Genomic DNA, 20000 nt, shown 5'->3' with positions numbered 1-20000 from the left:
TAAGGCACTCAAGCTGAACAATTCAGTTGAGCCAGTGCACTGAAAGTGCCAGTATGATCCCCTAACAATGGCGGAAAAATGTAGTGCTTGAATGATGGACACTGCACGCACTAAACGGCGGCCATGTTGACAATGACACGGAGGAAATGTGGCATTCAGTTCAGTAGAAGAGTTTGGTCAACAGTCTCCTAATTCTGTAAGTAATGTTGATGGGACACCAACCTTTTCATGCCAACCAAAGTATTGTATGTGTGATTGTTGTCCTTTGGGGTGAAGGACATGGAAATACAAGCAACAGACGCTGTGCATTGTAAACAGTAGCCAACTCGTATTTTGGAGAGCTAATGCCATGCTCACCCGTCACTTCCAGCGAGGGCACAGTGCATAGTGCTCAATTTTTCCACGACACTATGCACTAAAGACCTCAGTGCAAGACCTGTGTGCACTGTGCACTGACTGTCAGTGCACTGACAAAAGTGCGTCATTTGAGATGAGATGAGATGATGAGAGAGACTTTATTAATCCCCACAGGGGAAATTGAATGCCACCTGGCCATCCACACAGCACATTCCAGCCAATAGACAACCATATAATAAATAAGAGCTAACAATAAATAAGCATTAAGAAACAATACACAATTTGAGACATAGCCAAGGTCTCCAGGACCAGAGCAATATCCCCGGGGGGTATCATCTGACTGGCCACAGGGCATAGGCGCCTTTGCCTGGTTAACACCAGACCTAATCACAAGTGAGATTAGGTCTGGGGAGTTGCCTATTGTAAATTCCGTATGGGGCCGGAATACTTGGCTATTATGACACACTGCCCTGCTCTCTGATTGGGCAGAGAAACTGTTACGGTCGGAATGCTTAGCCATTATGACACAGATCCCATGATCTTGGACGTCATGAGTCATCCTCCCCAGACTGTCTTTCAGATCGAAACGATTGTGTAGAACTAAAGGCAGTATGGGAGTTCCCAGGCTATAGGCGCCTAGCGCCTGACATGAATCGGCACACTAGTGGGTGACCATCCAGAGTGTTAAAACCTGAACCCTCCTGGCGCGCTGAAATTGCGACCAGGTAAACCATAACGGTAGAGAAGGCTTTGCCTCGTCCAACTTCTGTAGTAGGAAACCAATGGCACCTAGCATTGAAAGGTTATGCAGTTGCAGGTTCAATTCATCTTCCCACCCTGTTCAGCCAGCCCCACCCAACTCCTATCGCTTTCCCTGCTGCCAGGGGAAGCCATGGCCTACTGTTAAGGCCACTGTTCTTTTGACCAGGGGCGAGTTTCTCAAAAGAGAAGTTGTTAGCCTGTTAGAGAGAGAGTTGCCAATGGGAAAATGTATTGAAAACAACAAAGTAGCTAATGTAGTAAGCAACTTTGGTTTTGAGAAATTCACCCCAGAGTTGCTCCTGGAATTGGAGGAGTGTACAGTAGATTCAAGTCCCACCTCATCAGTGAGTGAAGCATCCCCAGGCCACTAAATGAACGTCTTTCATCACCAGCCAAAATGGCTAGTAGATGTTAATCTTACTAGCCAAACACACTCACAAATGGCTCAAAGTGGCCAATGAGCTGTCTTTAAAGCCCAGGGCCCGGTTGCACAAAACACCTTAAGTTAAGTATTTCCCTTAAAGTCTGAGTTAAGGGTCCCCTAAGTGAAAGTCAGTTGCACAAACACCCTTAAAATTTCCCCTTAAGTTTTCCTTAAGGGTTTCCCCTTAAATATTTAAGGGTTTCCCTTAAAGTTAAGAAATCCCTTAAAGTTCTTTAAAATCGTTGCACAAAAGACCTTAACAACCAAGTTAAGGGAAAATATCTGAGGGACCGATATCGTCGCCTTAAGTCAGACATGGCTGAGTTTATGCACATTCAGCAACGTAATCAACGGATTCAAATAAGAGTTTTCTGACCCCCACCCTTACACATGTCTTCCACCCCTACTTTCACCTCTGTCCCTGCCCCCAAAGGCAGGCATTGCCAAATGGTAAGAAATTTGGTCTTTGAACCAGAGGGTTGCAGGTTCAAATCACACCTTTACTTTGCAAGACTGAGCTACACATGGTTAATATATGTGTAAGGATGTGTGTCTAGTGTGTTATGTCGTCTGCATGTATGCTTCTGACACCTTAAAATCCTCCTGGGATCAATAAATGATACTCTACTCTACTCTACTCTACTCTACTCTACTCTACTCTACTCTACTCTACTCTACTCTCCTCTCCTCTACTCTACTCTACTCTACTCTACTCTACTCTACTCTACTATTGAAACACCACATTTTTGCACACAAAACTAGAAATCTTTAAAGGGACACTGTGTGAGATTTTTAGTTGTTTATTTCCAGAATTCATGCTGCCCATTCACTAATGTTACCTTTTCATGAATACTTACCACCAGCATCAAATTCTAAGTATTCATTATGACTGGAAAAATTGCACTTTTCATACATGAAAAGGGGATCTTCTCCATGGTCCGGCATTTTGAATTTCCAAAAATAGTCATTTTAGCTGCTAAAATGACTCTACTTGGACCATACAAGAAATTATTTGTTTATTACTTAGAAAACTTTCATGTAAAGATCAAATTTGGCAATTGGCAGCCCAGTTTGTTTCAATGAGCAGCATAGTTGCAGCACCCTTTTTGACCATTTCCTGCACAGTGTCCCTTTAACCGAACCGCACCCCGCCACCCACCCACCTCACAACACCCTCCACTCTCCACTCCTTCATCAACCCCCCCCCCACCCCCATCCTCCGGCAGCTCAAGTCAAGTGTAGTCGGACGCTGTAAAGTGGCCATGATTTACTACCACATGAAATATGCAAATGAGGGTTAGAGGAAATTAAAAACATGTATAATCCTTTTAAGGTTACTCAAGTGGTTTGTTATGCAGGTTTAACGCAACGTAATGGTGGCTTCAAATTACACTGGTCATCATGACTCCTAGACCACAGGCAATAACCATGTGCAATATCCAACCCACAGTTAATGAATGAAAATGAAATTAAAGAAAACATTTCCTTAATTATCACAGTTAATATGACTTAATCTGAGAATGACTTAATGTTTTCCTTTTTCGTTATGTAATGCTGGCCTCTTATTGCAGTGTTCACAATGTTAAGTTCATTTCAAAAGCAAGGTCTAAAGCACACCACACGCCTCTCCAATCCATACAATGCAAAGGCTCTATGTAAAGGTGTGACCTGTAGGTGTGCACGGACAGGGACTGAAGCACCTGCCCCTTTGCCCTACTGTATACAAAAATGGCCTCTTTTTAACATACTATTTTTGGAGGTCTTTTTGTCACCTTGTACTGTGTGTACACAAGCGTGTGACAATAATGTCACAATATAATATTTAGCCCCTACGCTAGTAAGGCAGCCATAAGTTCCATATGCCCTCCGTCCCCCCTCGACCACCTGCCCCCCAAAATGTCTGTGTACGCCACTGGTGTGACCATCACTAGGCTTGTGGGTGTGCTCTGACTGCAACAACATTATTAACACCATTCACTGTGTAATATTTTTAGTAGTTTATTTCCAGAATTCATGCTGCCCATTCATAAATGTTGCCTTATTCACAAATATTTACCACCACCATCAAATTCTAAGTAAAATTGCACTTTTCATACACAAAAAAGGGGAATCTTCTCCATTTAAAATTTCCAGAAATAGACATTTTCAGCTGCAAAACTAACTGTTCTTTCGTCATACTAGTAAATATTAGTTAATTATTTCATGAACATTCATGAAAAGATCAAATTTGTAGATCAGTAGACAGCAGTTTCAATGAGCAGCATAATTGCAATACCTACTCTGGCCACTATCCTATCAAAGAAATTCTCCACCTCTGTAGATTGCCAAAAGCTCTCTACCCACAATTGGGCACCTTTAACCCCTTGTGTCCCGGAGCGACATATACGCTGCATTCAGAATCTTGAGATTTTTGTTTTATAAAAAATGTGGGTCTATTAGAGCTGAATGAACAAATTCTAGTACAAAAATGAAGGTTCTAGCTTTGAAATGCAACCCATTTCATGTTTTTTCTGTGCTTCGGAGGCTGAGATATTTAGGTTGTAATAGGGAGAGGGCACCTTTTCCCAAACAGTGCTTTGGCTGAAAATTGGATCAAGGTTCCCACCCCTTTTTCATGAACAAATTCAAGCACTTTTCAAGCACCTTCAAGCACCAAATTTTCAGTTTTCCAGCACCTTTAAATAGGTCGCCTACTAGTTGTGTTTGCCCATGTCAGGATGATGGTCATGGGAAGCGCAGTGGGAGGGGGGTGTGGGGGTCCTCCCCCAGAAAATTTTGTGGTTTTAAGATGAAATTTCCTGCATTCTAATCGATTTTAGGGTGTCGAATGGCAAATCCCATCTGACATCTCACTCCCTCAGATTTATTTCTATTATTTGGTTTATTGAGTTTGACTTGACACAAATTTCAAGCATTTTCAAGCACTTCACCAAAAATTCAAGCTTTTTCACAACCTTGAAAACACTTAATTGAAATTCAAGCATTTTCAAGGAATTCAAGCACCAGTGGGGACCCTGTTGGATGCATGCTGACTCACCTTCTTCTTCATCTTGACGTTCTTGAAGATGGCGTGGACTCTCCAGGTCTTGGCGAACATGGCACCGAAAGCCGTGGTATAACCCACTATAAGGATCCACGTTCGCACCTGGAAGAAAATAAACCAATCAGTGTACTGTAACCATGTACATCTTTGCAACTGCACTTGTTGTTCTGTATATTTCCTGTGCACTTTGTATTTGCTTGTGATGTTGGCTTGATTATGTCCTCTTTTGAAAGTCGCTTTGGTTATAAAGCGTCTGCCAAATGCAATATAATGTAATGTAATGTAATGTAATGTAATGTAATGTTGGAGATCGGGGCCTGACTTGGATGATTTTTTCAATATGCATTTGGAATTGCAATTGGAAGATTGTAGGTTCAAATCCCGTATCATCAGTGGCTGGGGCACCCTTGAGCAAGGCACCTTACCTTGCAGCAAAGACTCTAAGAATCACCCTGTGCCTAAGTAATTGTAAGCTGCAGTGAAAAAAGTGTCAGCTGTATGTAACACCCGTTACTTACTATAAATAATTGCAATTCGCTTTGGATACAGCTAATGTACAGTAATGTGAGGACTGGAGTAATACCAGAGATTCTTTAAGTATAGAGATATGCCAACATAATAGGTTTCTATGGGCACCTAAAGTGACCAGGTTCCGGTCTGCCTAAAGGGGTGTGTCATAATGCTCCTAGCATTGAATAGAACAGTCCTCAGGTCTGCCTAGGTCTGCCTAAAGGGGCATTTCCCCCCCCCCAATAATAGAACCAGGAAACAATGGGCCAATGGAACCTCTCTCTCTACTCTCTCTGGTAATAGTGTGGTACAGAGACTCACTGCATACACACATACAAACAGAGACACCATACGACTGTGATAACTGCCTGTCGCAGCCTCATCTTTCCATTTGTCTGCATGGATAAAGATAACTCTCTTTTCAGGAGCAGTGACTCACTGTGCAACGTCATCTCTCTCTCTCTCCCTCCCTCCATCTACCTCTCTCTCTCTCTCTCTCTCTCTCTCTCTCTCTCTCTCTCTCTCTCTCTCTCTCTCTCTCTCTCTCTCTCTCTCTCTCTCTCACCCTCTCTCTCTGCCTGCCTTCTTTTTCCTCTCACTCTTACTCTGTCACTCTGTCTCTGTCTTTCACTGCATATTCTATTTCTATGTCTTGTTCTCTCCTGCCTTGTCTCTCCTCCTATACAGCTTGAATGAAATCCTAGACATCTTGACTTTGATGTGCGAGAACAACCCTGAAGGCAATCGTCTTCTCTCCCTCCCCATTTTTCCCACTCTATGTCTTAGAGTCTAAAGCCTAAGAAAAGCACACACACACACACACACGCACGCACACGCACGCATACGCACACATGCACAAGCGCACACGCACACACACACACATGCACCCACACCCGCACACGCACGCACACACACCCGCACGTGCACGTGCACCCGCACCCACGCACACGCACCTGCGCGCGCGCACACACACACACACAGGCAAACGCACACGCACAAGCACACACACACACACACACTCCTGATGAGTACCTGACAACAGAGTGAACCATTCGATGACGACTAAAACACACTTATGTAATAAGCCATTTTAATGAATAAAAAATGGTACTAATACGCATTATCCCAATTTGCAGTTGATTGTTTTAATATGCAAACCAATTTGCACAGGCATCCTTGAAGGCATTCGGATCAGTAAATCAAATCTTAAGCACCCCACTTTGGAGACACGGTCTACAAAGTTTCCGTCTGTCAGTCAATATATCTGTCAGGCTGTCCTGTCTTGCCTGACAGCCAGCCAGTGTGTCTTTCGGTTCATACTTTTATTAGGTCTATGATATCTCCCGCCGGGTTGAAACTATCTCTGTAATCAAAGTGCTCTAATTAAAAAAATAGCAGACATGTCGGAATCAGAGCGAGCGAGGGCAGCCAAATGAGTCACACTCTGTGCCACGGGGCACCCAGGGAAGCAGGGTGGCATGAATCACATCACAGTACCAGTTACAGTTACCAGCAGGGCTTGAAACTGGCACCTGCCAACAGGTCAAATGCTGGTAAAAGTTGGCTGTGGCTGGTAACAGTTTCAGTATCACTAGCCATTGATTGGCAGGTAGCTTATTCTATGGTATGACATGTCAGAATAGTGTATAGTCTGCACTTTTCCCCTTGTGTATCAATTGTTTTTATTTAAGTTCAAGAAAAAAGCTCAGTTACTCAGTTTCTATTTGTTTGTTTTATTTCCATGTAGAAACCCACGTACTCATCTTCTTGCTTTAAGCAAGTACAGCTGTACAGCGTGATGATAAAAAAAATCTAATTTGTGGCTACCAGAATAGCTGGATGGCTAGTGACTCGGGAAAATCACTAGCCACAGTGGCCGGCAAGCGAAAAAGGTTAATGTCAAGCCCTGGTTACCACCTGACCCACCGCCAGGGTTGCCAGATGATGCTGACGATTTCCAGCCCAAGAAATGCTCAAAACCCGCCTAGAAGCACAAAGTTCTTCCCAATTCTATTGATTTCTATGGCAAAAGTTGGGCAGGTTTTTCTGCTAAATGCCATTTTTACCCGCAGACGGCCATCCTAAGCAGCCCAATTGGGCGGGAAACAGCCCAATCTGGCAACACTGCCCACTGACACCTTTTGATTGGCTCCAACACCACCGCCGGCCGCAAGAAAACAGGTGGCAGCTAGCATGTGGACTCTGAATCTGCTTACCAACTGACAAATAAATACACACACAAAAACATAGCTACAGGGCACGTGGACATATGCATACACAGTACACGCATACACAGACATACACACACACGTGCTCACACACACACACACAAGCATGCACGCACGCAAACGTGCACGCACGCACGCACACAGGCAGGCAGGCACGCACGCATGCACGCACACACACACACACACACACACACACACACACACACACACACACACACACACACACCGTGGTACACAGAGAGATGCCCACGACCCATCTGGCCTGTATCAGGACTAGGTGTGCCCCAACGGTCTCACTAACTATGTCATCTGAAATGGGGGCAGAGAGAACCATTAATACTGTGGCAAGGGTTTGCACATCTCCCCCTCATTTTAGTGACACATTTCAGCTATAAAAGCACTTGGCAGAGATCCCATGAAAACCCTCAAAAGTAAGGCTCTTCACCTTCATTAGGTGATCTGTATTTTTACTCGGTGCTGTGCTGTGCTGTGCTGTGCTGTGCTGTGCTGTGCTGTGCTGTGCTGTGCTGTGTTGTGTTGTGTTGTGTTGTCTTGTGCTGTGTTGTGTTGTGCTGTGTTGTTTTGTGTTCTACTGTGCTGTGTTGTGCTGTGCTGTCTTGTGCTGTGTTGTGTTGTGTTGTGTTGTGTTGTGCTGGTTTGTACTGTGTTGTACTGTGTTGTGTTGTGTTGTGCTGTGCCGTGCCGTGTCGTGCCGTGCTGAGCCGTGTTGTGTTGTGGTGTGGTGTGTTGTGGTGTGCTGTTTTGTGTTGTGTTGTGTTGTGTTGTGCTGTGCTGTGCTGTGCTGTGCTGTGCTGTGCTGTGCTGTGCTGTGCTGTGCTGTGCGGTGCGGTGCGGTGCGGTGCGGTGCGGTGCGGTGCGGTGCGGTGCTGTGCTGTGCTGTGCTGTGCTGTGCTGTGCTGTGCTGTGCTGTGCTGTGTTGTGTTGTGTTGTGTTGTGTTGTGTTGTGTTGTGTTGTATTGTGCTGTATTGTGCTGTGCTGTGCTGTGCTTTGCTGTGCTGTGCGTTGCGTTGCGTTGCGTTGCGGTGCGGTGCGGTGCTGTGCTGTGCTGTGTGCGGTGCGGTGCGGTGCTGTGCTGTGCTGTGCTGTGATATGGATCCCCTACCCTGGGGCTGGAAAAAAATGGGAATTGAATTGAATTGAATTTAATTGAAATAGAATTGAAATAGAAATAGGCCTACTTACAGTGCAAAGGGTCTCAAACACCTTGTCGGAGACGAAGGAGCCGTCGAGGCCGAAGAGGAAGATTGAGGTGTAGGAGAGCATGCCGCCCAGGATGATCAGGTTGTTCATGTAGGGGCTGGACATCTTTATCAACCTGAGGACACACACACACACACACACACACACACACACACACACACACACACACACACACACACACACACACACACACACACACACACACACACACACACACACACACACACACACACACACACACACACACACACACACACACACACACACACACACACCATCATTTCAAATCCCAGGATGATCAGGTTGTTCATGTAGGGGCTGGACATCTTTTGTGCTTGTGTGTGTGTGTGCGTGACACTGCGTGTCATGTATCTGTGTATCATGGTTGTGTGTCCCTCATAGAGCTTGAAAGTGACGTCACTTCCCCCGATTTCATGGGACCTCAACGGCGTTTTTAGCCGAAAATCGTAGCATGTAATCCAATGGCGGTATTAAAATGTTATCTCGATCCCCTTCGAGTTGTGCCACGAGTTCCACATATGTTGTTTCTGATATTTTTGTTTAATTTTTTGTACGAACCCCTAAACTTTTTAGAAAGCTGTGTTTCTTCACATTTTTCATGCAGACGACCTCGGAACAAAACATTGATACTCCTGCATGAATAATCTTTATCTAGCTTCTTAAACAGCATATTTGTAGCCCAGCGCATGTAATGACTGAAATCGGAAGATATTTACTCACTACCATGTTGTTAGATGGTCAGCTTAGGTCCCGTGAAATGCGGAACTAAGGGACGGGACTGTCAAGCTCTATAGTGTGTGATGTTTGTGTGTCCCTCTTTGTGGGTCTCTCCTTCATTCAGCCATGACAAGATCCTGTGTCATGTCGGTGCAAGCTCACCCACGCCGAGTCATCACATTACTGTAGGTAATGGGCAGCGTATTTGATGTGCTTTGTCTGTCACTATATTATGTCAGTGACTGGGGCTGTTATGTTCTGTTCTGTCTGTCTAGGTATTTGTCTTTGTCTATGTCTATGTCTATGTCTATGTCTAGGTATTTGTCTTTGTCTATGTCTATGTCTATGTCTATGTCTATGTCTACAGTATGTCTTGTTTGTAGCACTGTGCTTGAAAGACAGAGTGTGTGATGTTCCATCCTGCAGCGAACAAGGCTGCTGAAATACACTGCTGCTGCCAAAGCCTGGAACAAAAAAAAACACACACAAACTCTTGCCTATTTCTGAAAGCATTTGGGTATGAAGAACATTTTTTGGCAAGGGGGAAACCGGATGGGGAACAGAGTATTGGAATAAAGTCAAGTTCTACCTCCTCCGCTTTATTGCTCTATCCAGAAGTAGCTTGGTCAAACAAATTGACTGTAATTCTGACAGCATGTTGGCTGTACAGATACCCTTTAATATATAGGGATTAGTATGTGGGGGTGTAGTAGTGTAGTAGAGAGAAAGATGTCTGTCTTTGCCCTTTCCTGCCTTGGTACACAGAGTGCCACTGCGTACCTAAATGGATACAAACATAGTAGGTTGTTGCAGGAGAAATCCGATGATTTTGAAGCAAATAATTAACATGGCCGGCAAGATTGCCTGCCAGCCATTAAATAGCATGGCCATGATTGTTGAAGCAAGGGTGGTAAATAAGACACATACTATTTGTAATGATGTGTCACATCCCTTACATCAGGCCTATGAGTTGTTGCCTTCAGGCAGGAGGTTCAGGCTGCCTTCATTCCTGACAACTTTTTTGTATTTGTCTTTTGTGGGTTTTTTTCTGTTTCTGTAACTATCAGATGCACCGTCAATGGCACAGAACAAGTTTCTGTAAAGAAGAATAAATAATCTATCTATCAATCTTTTGTTTAGCTTCTTCTTGTTTTGTTTTGTTTTATGTTAGTTATTCAGTTCATTCACCCCCCCCCCAAACACACACACTGAAAACCACCGCCCTACTGTCCTGTATGTGTTTGGCGTTTGTTTGTATGTGCTACAGCAGCGGTTCCCATGTGAATGACTTATGACTTAATGTTCCTCAATGCTGGATAAAACTCACATATCCACCATTGCTCTATTCAGCTCATGCACCCCCTTATGGCAGGCCGTGCAACCCAGTTTTCGAAATCCTGTGCTACAGTATCTCGGTGTGACCTCCTCACCTGTGGTTGCGGTTCTTGATGTTGAAGAAGAGGAAAGCTCCAGCCATGGATATGCCCAGACAGGTGATGACCGACAGGATGCTGTACAGCGGCACGTTGATGTGCCAGCGCTGCAGCCGCACGAACGTACGGTCCTTAGGAGGCTCCACTCCTAAGGAGAGACAACATAACAAAGCATCAGTAAAAGTAGGTGCGTGGATGTGGGCGGATCCTGAGTTAAGTAAGTAACCAATTGGAATGCAGAGTTCGGTACTTCTCGCCTGTGCATTGGCAGTTAGGTTGCGGGAACGTTTAGATAATGTTCCATGAGAGAGTGGCGGGTAGGCGAGCAAGAGAGAGGCTAGTAACTAGCAGCAATGTGTGTGAACGTCCACACTGTCGATATGAAAAGTGTCTAAATAGCAGTCAGAATGAACATATGGCTGCTACCATGAGTGTCCAGGATGGTCCAACACTCATGTTTACATCACTGGCGATGTTCTAAAGCAACAGCTATGAATACGGTAGACTAATTTGAGTGTGAGTATGTGTGCAACAGACTGACATTGGGTTGTCAACCTAGTAGTGAGTTGCTATGATTACTACAATGATGGTGTTGGATATTACAGCACAACATCCAGGTTTACATCTCTGACGATGTTCTGAAATGTCAGAGTGAAGACTGGTGTCTGGAGTCTGTCGCCCCAGTAGAGTGTTGCCCCAGTCTGGGGTGCATTTCTGGAAAAGCGAAGTTGCTAACTATGTTAGCTACTTTGTTAGTTGCAATGCCATTTCCCATTGGCAACTACCAGAGTTGTGAACTGCTAACAACTACACTTTCCAGAAATGCACCCCTGAGTCTGAGGTTCTGGGCCAGCTGCGATAACAACAGTCTTTCAATCTCTCTTCCCCCCACAGGGCAACAACTGTCACTATACTCATACGATGTATACACTGAGAGGCAGTCTGACAGAGGAGCTCACTCCAGGTGATCAGTGAGAAGTGTGTGTGTGTGTGTGTGTGTGTGTGTGTGTGTGTGTGTGTGTGTGTGTGTGTGTGTGTGTGTGTGTGTGTGTGTGTGTGTGTGTGTGTGTGTGTGTGTGTGTGTGTGTGTGTGTGTGTGTGTGTGTGTGCGCTTTGTCCTACACTACACACCCTACCAATTTCATCTAATACCTATATTTTGAACTGCAAAAATTTTAGGCACACTGTGCAGTGTTGGTCTTGACAGGAGCTAAAAAGAAAGCAAACAAGAAGAAACCTTCCCAAAGAAAATAAACTTGCACTTGCAAGTTTTGAGATCGAGCTGAAGCTTATAAGGTCCTGCAAAATGTTCTGGGTCAGAATCTCAGAAACTCTAGTTTTTAGTGTGAGAACTGCAGCGGGGACCTTTTTGGATAGTCGTGACACTGGGTTATTTTTGTAATCCTTCTCCAAGTAGAGGATGGCAGTTCTGAGGTTACTCCTGAAAAGCAATGTTTCATTACTATGTTGCATAAAGGACCCTTGGGGCAGATAGGTGGCCCTTGTTGACAATAACATTCCTGGTTATAGCTTGAACAAGGTCCTTGGAAATGTTTTGAGTCAGATGGTAGTTTTGAGTTGTTTTGTGATATTGACTTATTTTTTGAGTTCCTTAAAAACAGGTCGGTTGATGTACTTCCTCTCAGGTTGGTCAGGTCTGTTTATTTCAGACGTTGTTTGAATAGTAATATTTTACCCATACTGTATGAAAAAAAACCCTCTAGCCCAAGGACCAGCTGAACACACAGGAATGTATAGGGAGAAAATGCAGGCAACAAGCTCTGCGATTCGGGCACTCCAGTGAGGAATTAACTTACTAACACGATTGTTGTTTCAAAAACAACTCACACACTCATGAGGAGTCATGGGGCAACTGTATAGACTCTGCCTAAAGCTGGCCTTACACTGTGCGACTTTTGCCCCGATTTTATCCCGATTTGGCACTCGTGCGACTGTTTGGGAGTCGGGCCGATTTCTTGTTCAATCGCAGGTCAATCGCGAGTCTCGCATCGTGCAGTGTACATGGGGTAACGACAAGCGATTTCGCCTCACGATTGTGCAATCGCGGGGTCGCAAGAAAATCAAAACTGTTTGAAATCCTGGTCATGGTTCGTGCATAAATCGCACAGTTAAAGCAGTGCTACGACCTGATTTGACACTTCACATGCACAAATTAATAGGGCTGTGCAATTTGCTGTTGAGCGCGACCTTATCTCCACCTCAGGTGTGCATGTTCCCTCCTCTGCAGACCGCGGAAAAATGTCTGTCACGTTGCGCAGTGGAAGCATTTGGCTCGCATCCAACTGTCGGCTCGTATAGTGTGAGGACGTGAGTCGTGAGATGTGAACTTTTAAATAGTGAAATTCCATCTTGCAGTGTGAGCAGGAGCTTAATAGCCACAAGCAAAAATATCGCACAGTGTATGCCCGGCTTAATACTGAGAACAATTTTGAAGGATTCTTTTAGTGGCAAGGTCGGACTAGCGGTAGATGGAGAACATGCCTTCTGAAAACAGCTATGCCTAATAAAGGCAGTGGGCGGGCATTGCCCAATTGGCACGAAATTCCCACCTTTCAGGAGTGATTTTACTAAATCTTCGTCTCTACGGCGTCAGCCAATGAGTGACTCCAATAGAGATGACAAGTGACTCGAACAAAAGAGAACCAGTGTGTGCTCTCAGACATAGTGAGTGGAGTTTGCAAAGTTGTGTGGAATTACAGGTCGGGTGAGTCGGGCTACCCAGGCAGGCTAAAATAAGTATGCAATAACAGCCGACGAGATGTCCCAATATCAAGGGAAATAATGGACAAGGCGGAGCGCTCTAACAACCCGACGGCGCAGCCATTTTCCCTTGATATCGGGACACCTAAGGCCGTTATTCAACTTATCAACAGGTTGCCAGCATTTAAGGTAGTATTTTATTAATATGTTGATCTAAGGCTTCGTGAGAAAGTAGATTTACCACTGCGCTTGGTTCGTTGCTATGGACATCACTTCCTAATCTAGTGAAACGCGCCTCTGTCGGAGGCGTGTAAGGACGCGCGTAGAACCTTGGGCCGACTTGACAACCAAATGCGATAGAACTAACGACTGTGTTTTTGACTTGACAACCAAATGCTACAGAATTAACGACGATGTCTTGGATTGACAACCAAATGCGATAGAATTAACGACGCGGTTTTGGCCATAGCAACCTGCAGTTTAGAATTAGTAACGGCAGTTCGCCAGAAAGTTAGGAAAAGAAGCAGCTTAGACGCCGCATGGCCACATGACATAACAGGTGTCCTGCTACCGGGGGAATAAAGGACATCTGCTCAGCCAATCAGAAGACGTCCCATCTGCTCACCGGGTGATAAAATAAAGACAAAATGTGCTGCAGTTCAGGAAAAATGATCAGTTACCCTGACTTCACTCCTCTTTTTTGTAGTAGTGCAAACACATATTGTCCAGGGGTACTAATGCATTCACCACACACACACACACACACACACACACACACACACACACACACACACACACACACACACACACACACACACACACACACACACATGCATACGCACACGCGCACAAAAAACAAACTCTCCCACTCCCTCTCTCTCTCTCTCTCTCTCTCTCTCTCTCCCTCTCTCCTTCCCTCCCTCCCTCCCTTGAGAGAGCTCTGTAAAGGAGTTCGAAGTTCCTACCTTGAAATCTAATAGAGTCGTTGATGAGTTCCAGGCTGTCTGCGATGGCGTTGTACTCGCCCACTTTCACCTCTTGGCCTTCTGTGGGCGAGAATTGAAAAGAAAAGAGGTAGAGTTGAGGTAGGGCAAAAAAAAAAACGAAAAACGAAAAAAGCAGAGGGGAAAAAGGGTGAAAGGCAGCGAGATAGACCAAGGGAAAATAAGATAGAGTTGATGAGAGAAAGTGGAGTAAGAGAAAGAAAAAAAGAAGGAGCAGAGAGAGAAAGAGAGAGAGAGAGAGAGAGAGAGAGAGAGAGAGAGGGAGAGAGAGAGAGAAAGAGAAAGAGAGAGAGAGAGGAAAAGTGAAGAAGGGAAGTGGAGAGGGGATGGAGAGAAAGAAAAAAAAAACCATCCAAATTGGGGGAGGGGAGATAGAGAAAGATAGACGAATACAGAGAGATTGAAAGGTACAGATAGAGAGAAAAAACACAAGAGAAGAGAAGAAGAAAGGAAAACAAAAACAGTTAGCATCTTGTAGAGCCAGACTCACACTGACACGTACAGTATTTTTCTGCTGGTGTGACATTGTGGCAACAAAACATGAGCCGCATGCTACTCAGTGGACTGGCCACATGTTTTTCGGGTGCCACTCGGCACGTCCACCCCAGAGGGGACACGCGGTGCTGATACCATGGAAATGTCCTGTTGGGAGGCGTTACAGATGGCACACGTACACGTACACTACTGTATTTGGACAAGGAGAGTCACGCTTTATCAGCAAAATACACACGCATGCACGGGCACGCACACACACACGAACACACACTCGAACACACACACACACACACACACACGAACACACACACACACACACACACACACACACACACACACACACACACACACACACACACACACACACACACACACACACACACACACACAGCTTGTGGCTGTCTTGAACACCCTGGGTCTTACTCTAACCACCAATCTAAACAATTGTCATTCCAGCATGTTGGAGACTGGCACTAAGCTAGGCACTCTGACCTAGAGCCTGATCTCTTGCCCTTTTACCTACTAAATGAGATGCTCCAAGAACATTAAAAACTGACTCCAGATCAGAAGAGCAGGAAACATAGAAAATGGCAACGCAAACCTTTTTGGTAGGGTGTGCACATCCGAAGGGATTTTTTGTAGGTACCAGTCAATAGTGTCAGACAGTGACAGAGACAGTCTGCACACTGCCAATTGCGCTCCAAAAAGCCCTCTTTATTTCATTATTAAAACATGTCCAATAAAGACGCTTTTGCACACCTCTGTAGTTGGGCAGGTGCGTAGGACGTTATCCCAGCGGGGTTGTCAGTCAAGTGCAAAGAAATCCCGCACACTGTCCATTCCACCAACAAACTTTAATACAACGTTTCGGTCATCCGACCTTACTTTACCTGAAGAAGGTCAGATGACCGAAACGTTGTATTAAAGTTTGTTGGTGGAATGGACAGTGTGCGGGATTTCTTTGCACATTGTTAAATCATGCAATGTTTTGATCAACCTGGAATATGCCTGTTGACGATCCAAGGTGACTGAAACATTGTATGTTTTTAGTAATTAAAATACTACTGTATTATATTTTTAGGCGCACAATTGGCAGTGTGAAGACCTACCTAGTACGTACGGTCATGAGGGCCGCTAGGAGGGGGGGGGGGAAGTGGTACAGATTCTAAGGGCCCAAGCACTGATAGGAGCCCTTAAGGGGGTCCAAGCACTGAGAGGGGCCCTTAAGGGGGCCCAAAATTTGAATCTTTCATGGGGCCCAACATTTCTGGCAGCGCCCCTGCGTACGGTAACAAAATAAGACAAAGTCGTGCCCTCTTGGCCTCTAAATGAGATGCCCCAGCGACACCTAAAACTGACTCCAGAACAGACGGATGCAGTAACATCAGCAGGATGGTAAGGCACTACGGGGACAAAGAAAAAAAGTATAAAATGGTAGCGAGTGCCATTGTGTGCCATCTTGTGCAGATTAGGCCTCTGGGAAAGAACTTGAGCGGCCATTATGATAAATAAATAAATAAATAAATGAAATAAAATAAAAGCGCCATATTGTGACATCGTTTAGCACAAGACGCGAGCTGACGATAATGGCTTCCCTGGCGCTGTTCAAATGACTTTAAATGTTGATGTATCCTTGACATCTTCTGGGCTGCTCGTCTCTGAGGTCCTGTTCCACTGCCAGGTTTTTGTGAGTGTGTGTGTGTGTCAGAGCATGGCAACCCGACCGAAGCCCGACGGGCCGGGTCGGAACCCGACGGGCCGGGCCGGACTCGGACAAAAAAAATAGAATATCTGTCGGACTCGGGTCGGACTCGGGCTTGAAGCAAACAGATATTGTGAAAAGTGTAAGCAACCAGAGGAAACGTTTCAGTTCACGCAAACGGCAGTTTTGTGATTAAAAAATAAGTAATTGAATATGCATAAATGAAAATGTTGGTAGGCTACTCTTGCGAGTGATTATTATTGGCTGTATGCACGCGCCAGTTACCAGTGGCAACATGGACGCTCACTCCCAGTCAGCCGAGCAGGAATGCCGAGTCAACTTGCTTTCTTAATAAGCGCCAAATCAACAGTTGTCAGTGAACGCGTGGTCTTTTGTTGTAGGCCTAGTGTAGTCCATGTTTTAGCATGCCTTCGGTGCTGTCTTAAATGTTTAACATAAAAGCCTAAGGTAGGGGAGAAGAGGTTTCCTGTTACTATTTTGTCCGCTGTGACATTTCATGTCCTTCACGTAGGTTCTTAATTCTTGTCACTTTTACTGTAGCCTACAGTTGTAACTATGCGCGTGCAACCTTTCCTGATTTTATGTTGACCGCATGGACATCAGGGGAAATGATATTCTCTTGGAGGGCCGAACAGGCTACTGTTCTTCGGGGTGAACCTTCTTCACAAGGAGTGGCATCTTCACCGGCTCGCGGGGATTTATTTGCACTAACAGTAACTTAACAAATGCGTCCATAGCCGCGCTGACTGCATCCAAACCGTATTCGTTAGTTTTCGCCTTTCTTATCCTCTCACGCCCCTCCCATGCATTTGATCACCGCACCAACATCTCTGGTCTAACCGAAAGATAGGCCTACATAAGGTGCGCTGTCACATGTATGCGTGCGTTTATACTTACTATGCCTGCGTAACTAAATTAGGCTACTGCAAATTGCCTCATCCTAGTTGCCTATCCTGGCTATTTATCACGTGCTATTTTGAGTATGGAGGAGCCCACATAGAAAATCTTGCTTGCGCACAGGTTCTGTTGTTATTACAGTGGTCTCGGGCTTCGGACGGGTTCGGACACAAACATTTTAATTAGTCTCGGGCTCGGGTCGGAGTTGATCACTTTTCTGTCGGCTGAGGGCCGGGCTCGGACAGAAAAAACCGGCCCGAGCCACGCTCTAGTGTGTGTGTGTGTGTGTGTGTGTGTGTGTGTGTGTGTGTGTGTGTGTGTGTGTGTGTGTGTGTGTGTGTGTGTGTGTGTGTGTGTGTGTGTGTGTGTGTGTGTGTGTGTGTGTGTGTTAGGGCTGCACAATATTCAAAAAATATGCGATACACGATAACATGACAGTATACTGGGATATCAATATTAATCGCGATATTTAATACGTTTATATATTTTCCCCACTTGCCATTCTACACTTTATCATGTATAAAAAAACTGAGGGCAATGTTTTATTGCCAACATTATTTTTTATTAGGCAAAATTGTGGCTAATATACAGCATCAACTTAAAATGACAACATTTTTAATGCATTTTTTAAGCTTCTCACCAAATTTGCTATTAAAAACTAAATATTAAAAACTGTTTGTGATATGAGCACAACTTTTGCGATGTGTATATCGCAAACTGTGATATCGCGATATCGATACATTTTCGATATATTGTGCAGCCCTAGTAAATGTGTAGATGTGTGTGTGTGTGTGTGTGTGTGTGTGTGTGTGTGTGTGTGTGTGTGTGTGTGTGTGTGTGTGTGTGTGTGTGTGTGTGTGTGTGTGTGTGTGTCTGTGTCTGTGTGTGTGTGTGTGTAGATGTGTGTATTGTGTTCTGTTGTCAAGCCTCTCTCTCTCTCTCTCTCTCTCTCTCTCTCTCTCTCTCTGTCTCTGTGTTTGTGTGTGTGTGTGTGTGTGTGTGTGTGTGTGTGTGTGTGTGTGTGTGTGCGTGCGTGCGTGCGTGCGTGCGTGCGTGCGTGCGTGCGTGCGTGCGTGCGTGCGTGCGTGTGTGTGTGTGTGTGTGCATTCATTTGCCAATCCTTTCTCCTCTCCTCTCCTCTCCGAGAGGCATCATCAACCTGTCTATTACTCCCAGGTGGGTGAGGGCTGGAGAGAGTGCTGACGCCAGGGCATCTAACAGGCTCCTCTACCCTCCTCTGCCAAGGTGAGGGCCTCCCTACAATACAGTGCACACCAGGGCTTGACACTGGCACCTGCCAACCGGTCAAATGCTGGTAAAAGTTGGCTGTGGCTGGTAACAATTTCAGTATCCCTAGCCAATTTGGCAGGTAGCTTATTCTATGGTATGACGTGTCAGAATAGTGTATAGTCTGCACTTTGCCCCTTGTGTATCAATTGTTTGTATTTAAGTTCAAGAGAAAGCTCAGTTACTCAGTTTCTATTTGTTTGTTTTATTTCCATGTAGAAACCCAGGCACTCATCTTCTTGCTTTAAGCACCTCATCGTCTGAGGTTAGATGTACAGCGTGATGATAAAAAAAAAATCTAATTTGTGGCTACCAGAATAGCTGGATGGCTAGTGACTCGGGAAAACCACTAGCCACAGTGGCCGGCAAGCGAAAAAGTTAATGTCAAGCCCTGGTACATACTGGCACTGAGGAGATGCAGGGCGAGGAATGGAGGGCTGGGAGGGGGTCAACGTCCTCTGCCAAGGGGTCAAAGACGTGCAAAATGGCATTGTCATTCAGTGTAACGGATGCCTTCTGCTGACTGTAACTGTAAAAAAGATGACTCTTTTTATTTATTTATTGTTACAGGGAATTCATGAAAGCCTCAGCTGTCATCCATTCACTTGAAACAATTTAAAAATCATGTGTTTTTGCAGTTACAGTGGGCGGAAGGTGTCTGTAACACTGAATGACAAAGACGTATTTGACCCCAAGGCGCATGGCAGGGCTAGCCTGGGAACTCCAATGCTGCCTTTAGTACACAATCGTTCCGATCTGAAAGACAATCTCACCTCTGATTAGGCAAGGGCAGGGCACGTGCATACTGTACCTACCACCACCGCTAAGGGGTACAAGATCATAAGGGGGCGGGGGTTGCTCTAACCCAGTGAAGCTCAACGTGTGGTCCCGGGACCGCTGGTGGTCCGCGACAGAGCTCAGGTGGTCCGCAAGGGGATTTCTACTTTTCCAAGACAAGCTAGTTGAAGGCTATATTTGTAACATCATTACAAAGCCACACATGTCTGAAGTCATATTTTCACCACAAGAAGGCAGGCTTGTAAATGTGAATGAAAAGTAAGTGATCTGCATCAAACGTACCAATGTCGAATTAGCACCCGTCAACTGTCGATTTAGTTGACAGGTGGTCCTTGAACATTTTTGGCGGGACAAAGTG

General features: G+C 45.2%; 1 protein-coding gene across 1 annotated transcript in view; it reads right to left on the bottom strand.

Moving 5' to 3' along the window:
• gabbr2 (gamma-aminobutyric acid (GABA) B receptor, 2) overlaps positions 1-20000 on the bottom strand; it is a 568733-nt gene that overhangs the window by 155209 nt on the left and 393524 nt on the right. The window contains exons 9-12 of the mRNA XM_063185971.1: positions 14404-14484; positions 10715-10865; positions 8529-8661; positions 4581-4688 (exon numbers count right to left, since the gene is read on the bottom strand). Coding sequence (XP_063042041.1) covers positions 4581-4688; positions 8529-8661; positions 10715-10865; positions 14404-14484 — 473 coding nt within the window. The remainder of the gene's footprint in view (positions 1-4580; positions 4689-8528; positions 8662-10714; positions 10866-14403; positions 14485-20000) is intronic.

Source organism: Engraulis encrasicolus, chromosome 20, assembly GCF_034702125.1.
Source record: "Engraulis encrasicolus isolate BLACKSEA-1 chromosome 20, IST_EnEncr_1.0, whole genome shotgun sequence".
Lineage (NCBI taxonomy): Eukaryota > Metazoa > Chordata > Actinopteri > Clupeiformes > Engraulidae > Engraulis > Engraulis encrasicolus.
This window is presented reverse-complemented; position numbering and strand designations above follow the sequence as displayed.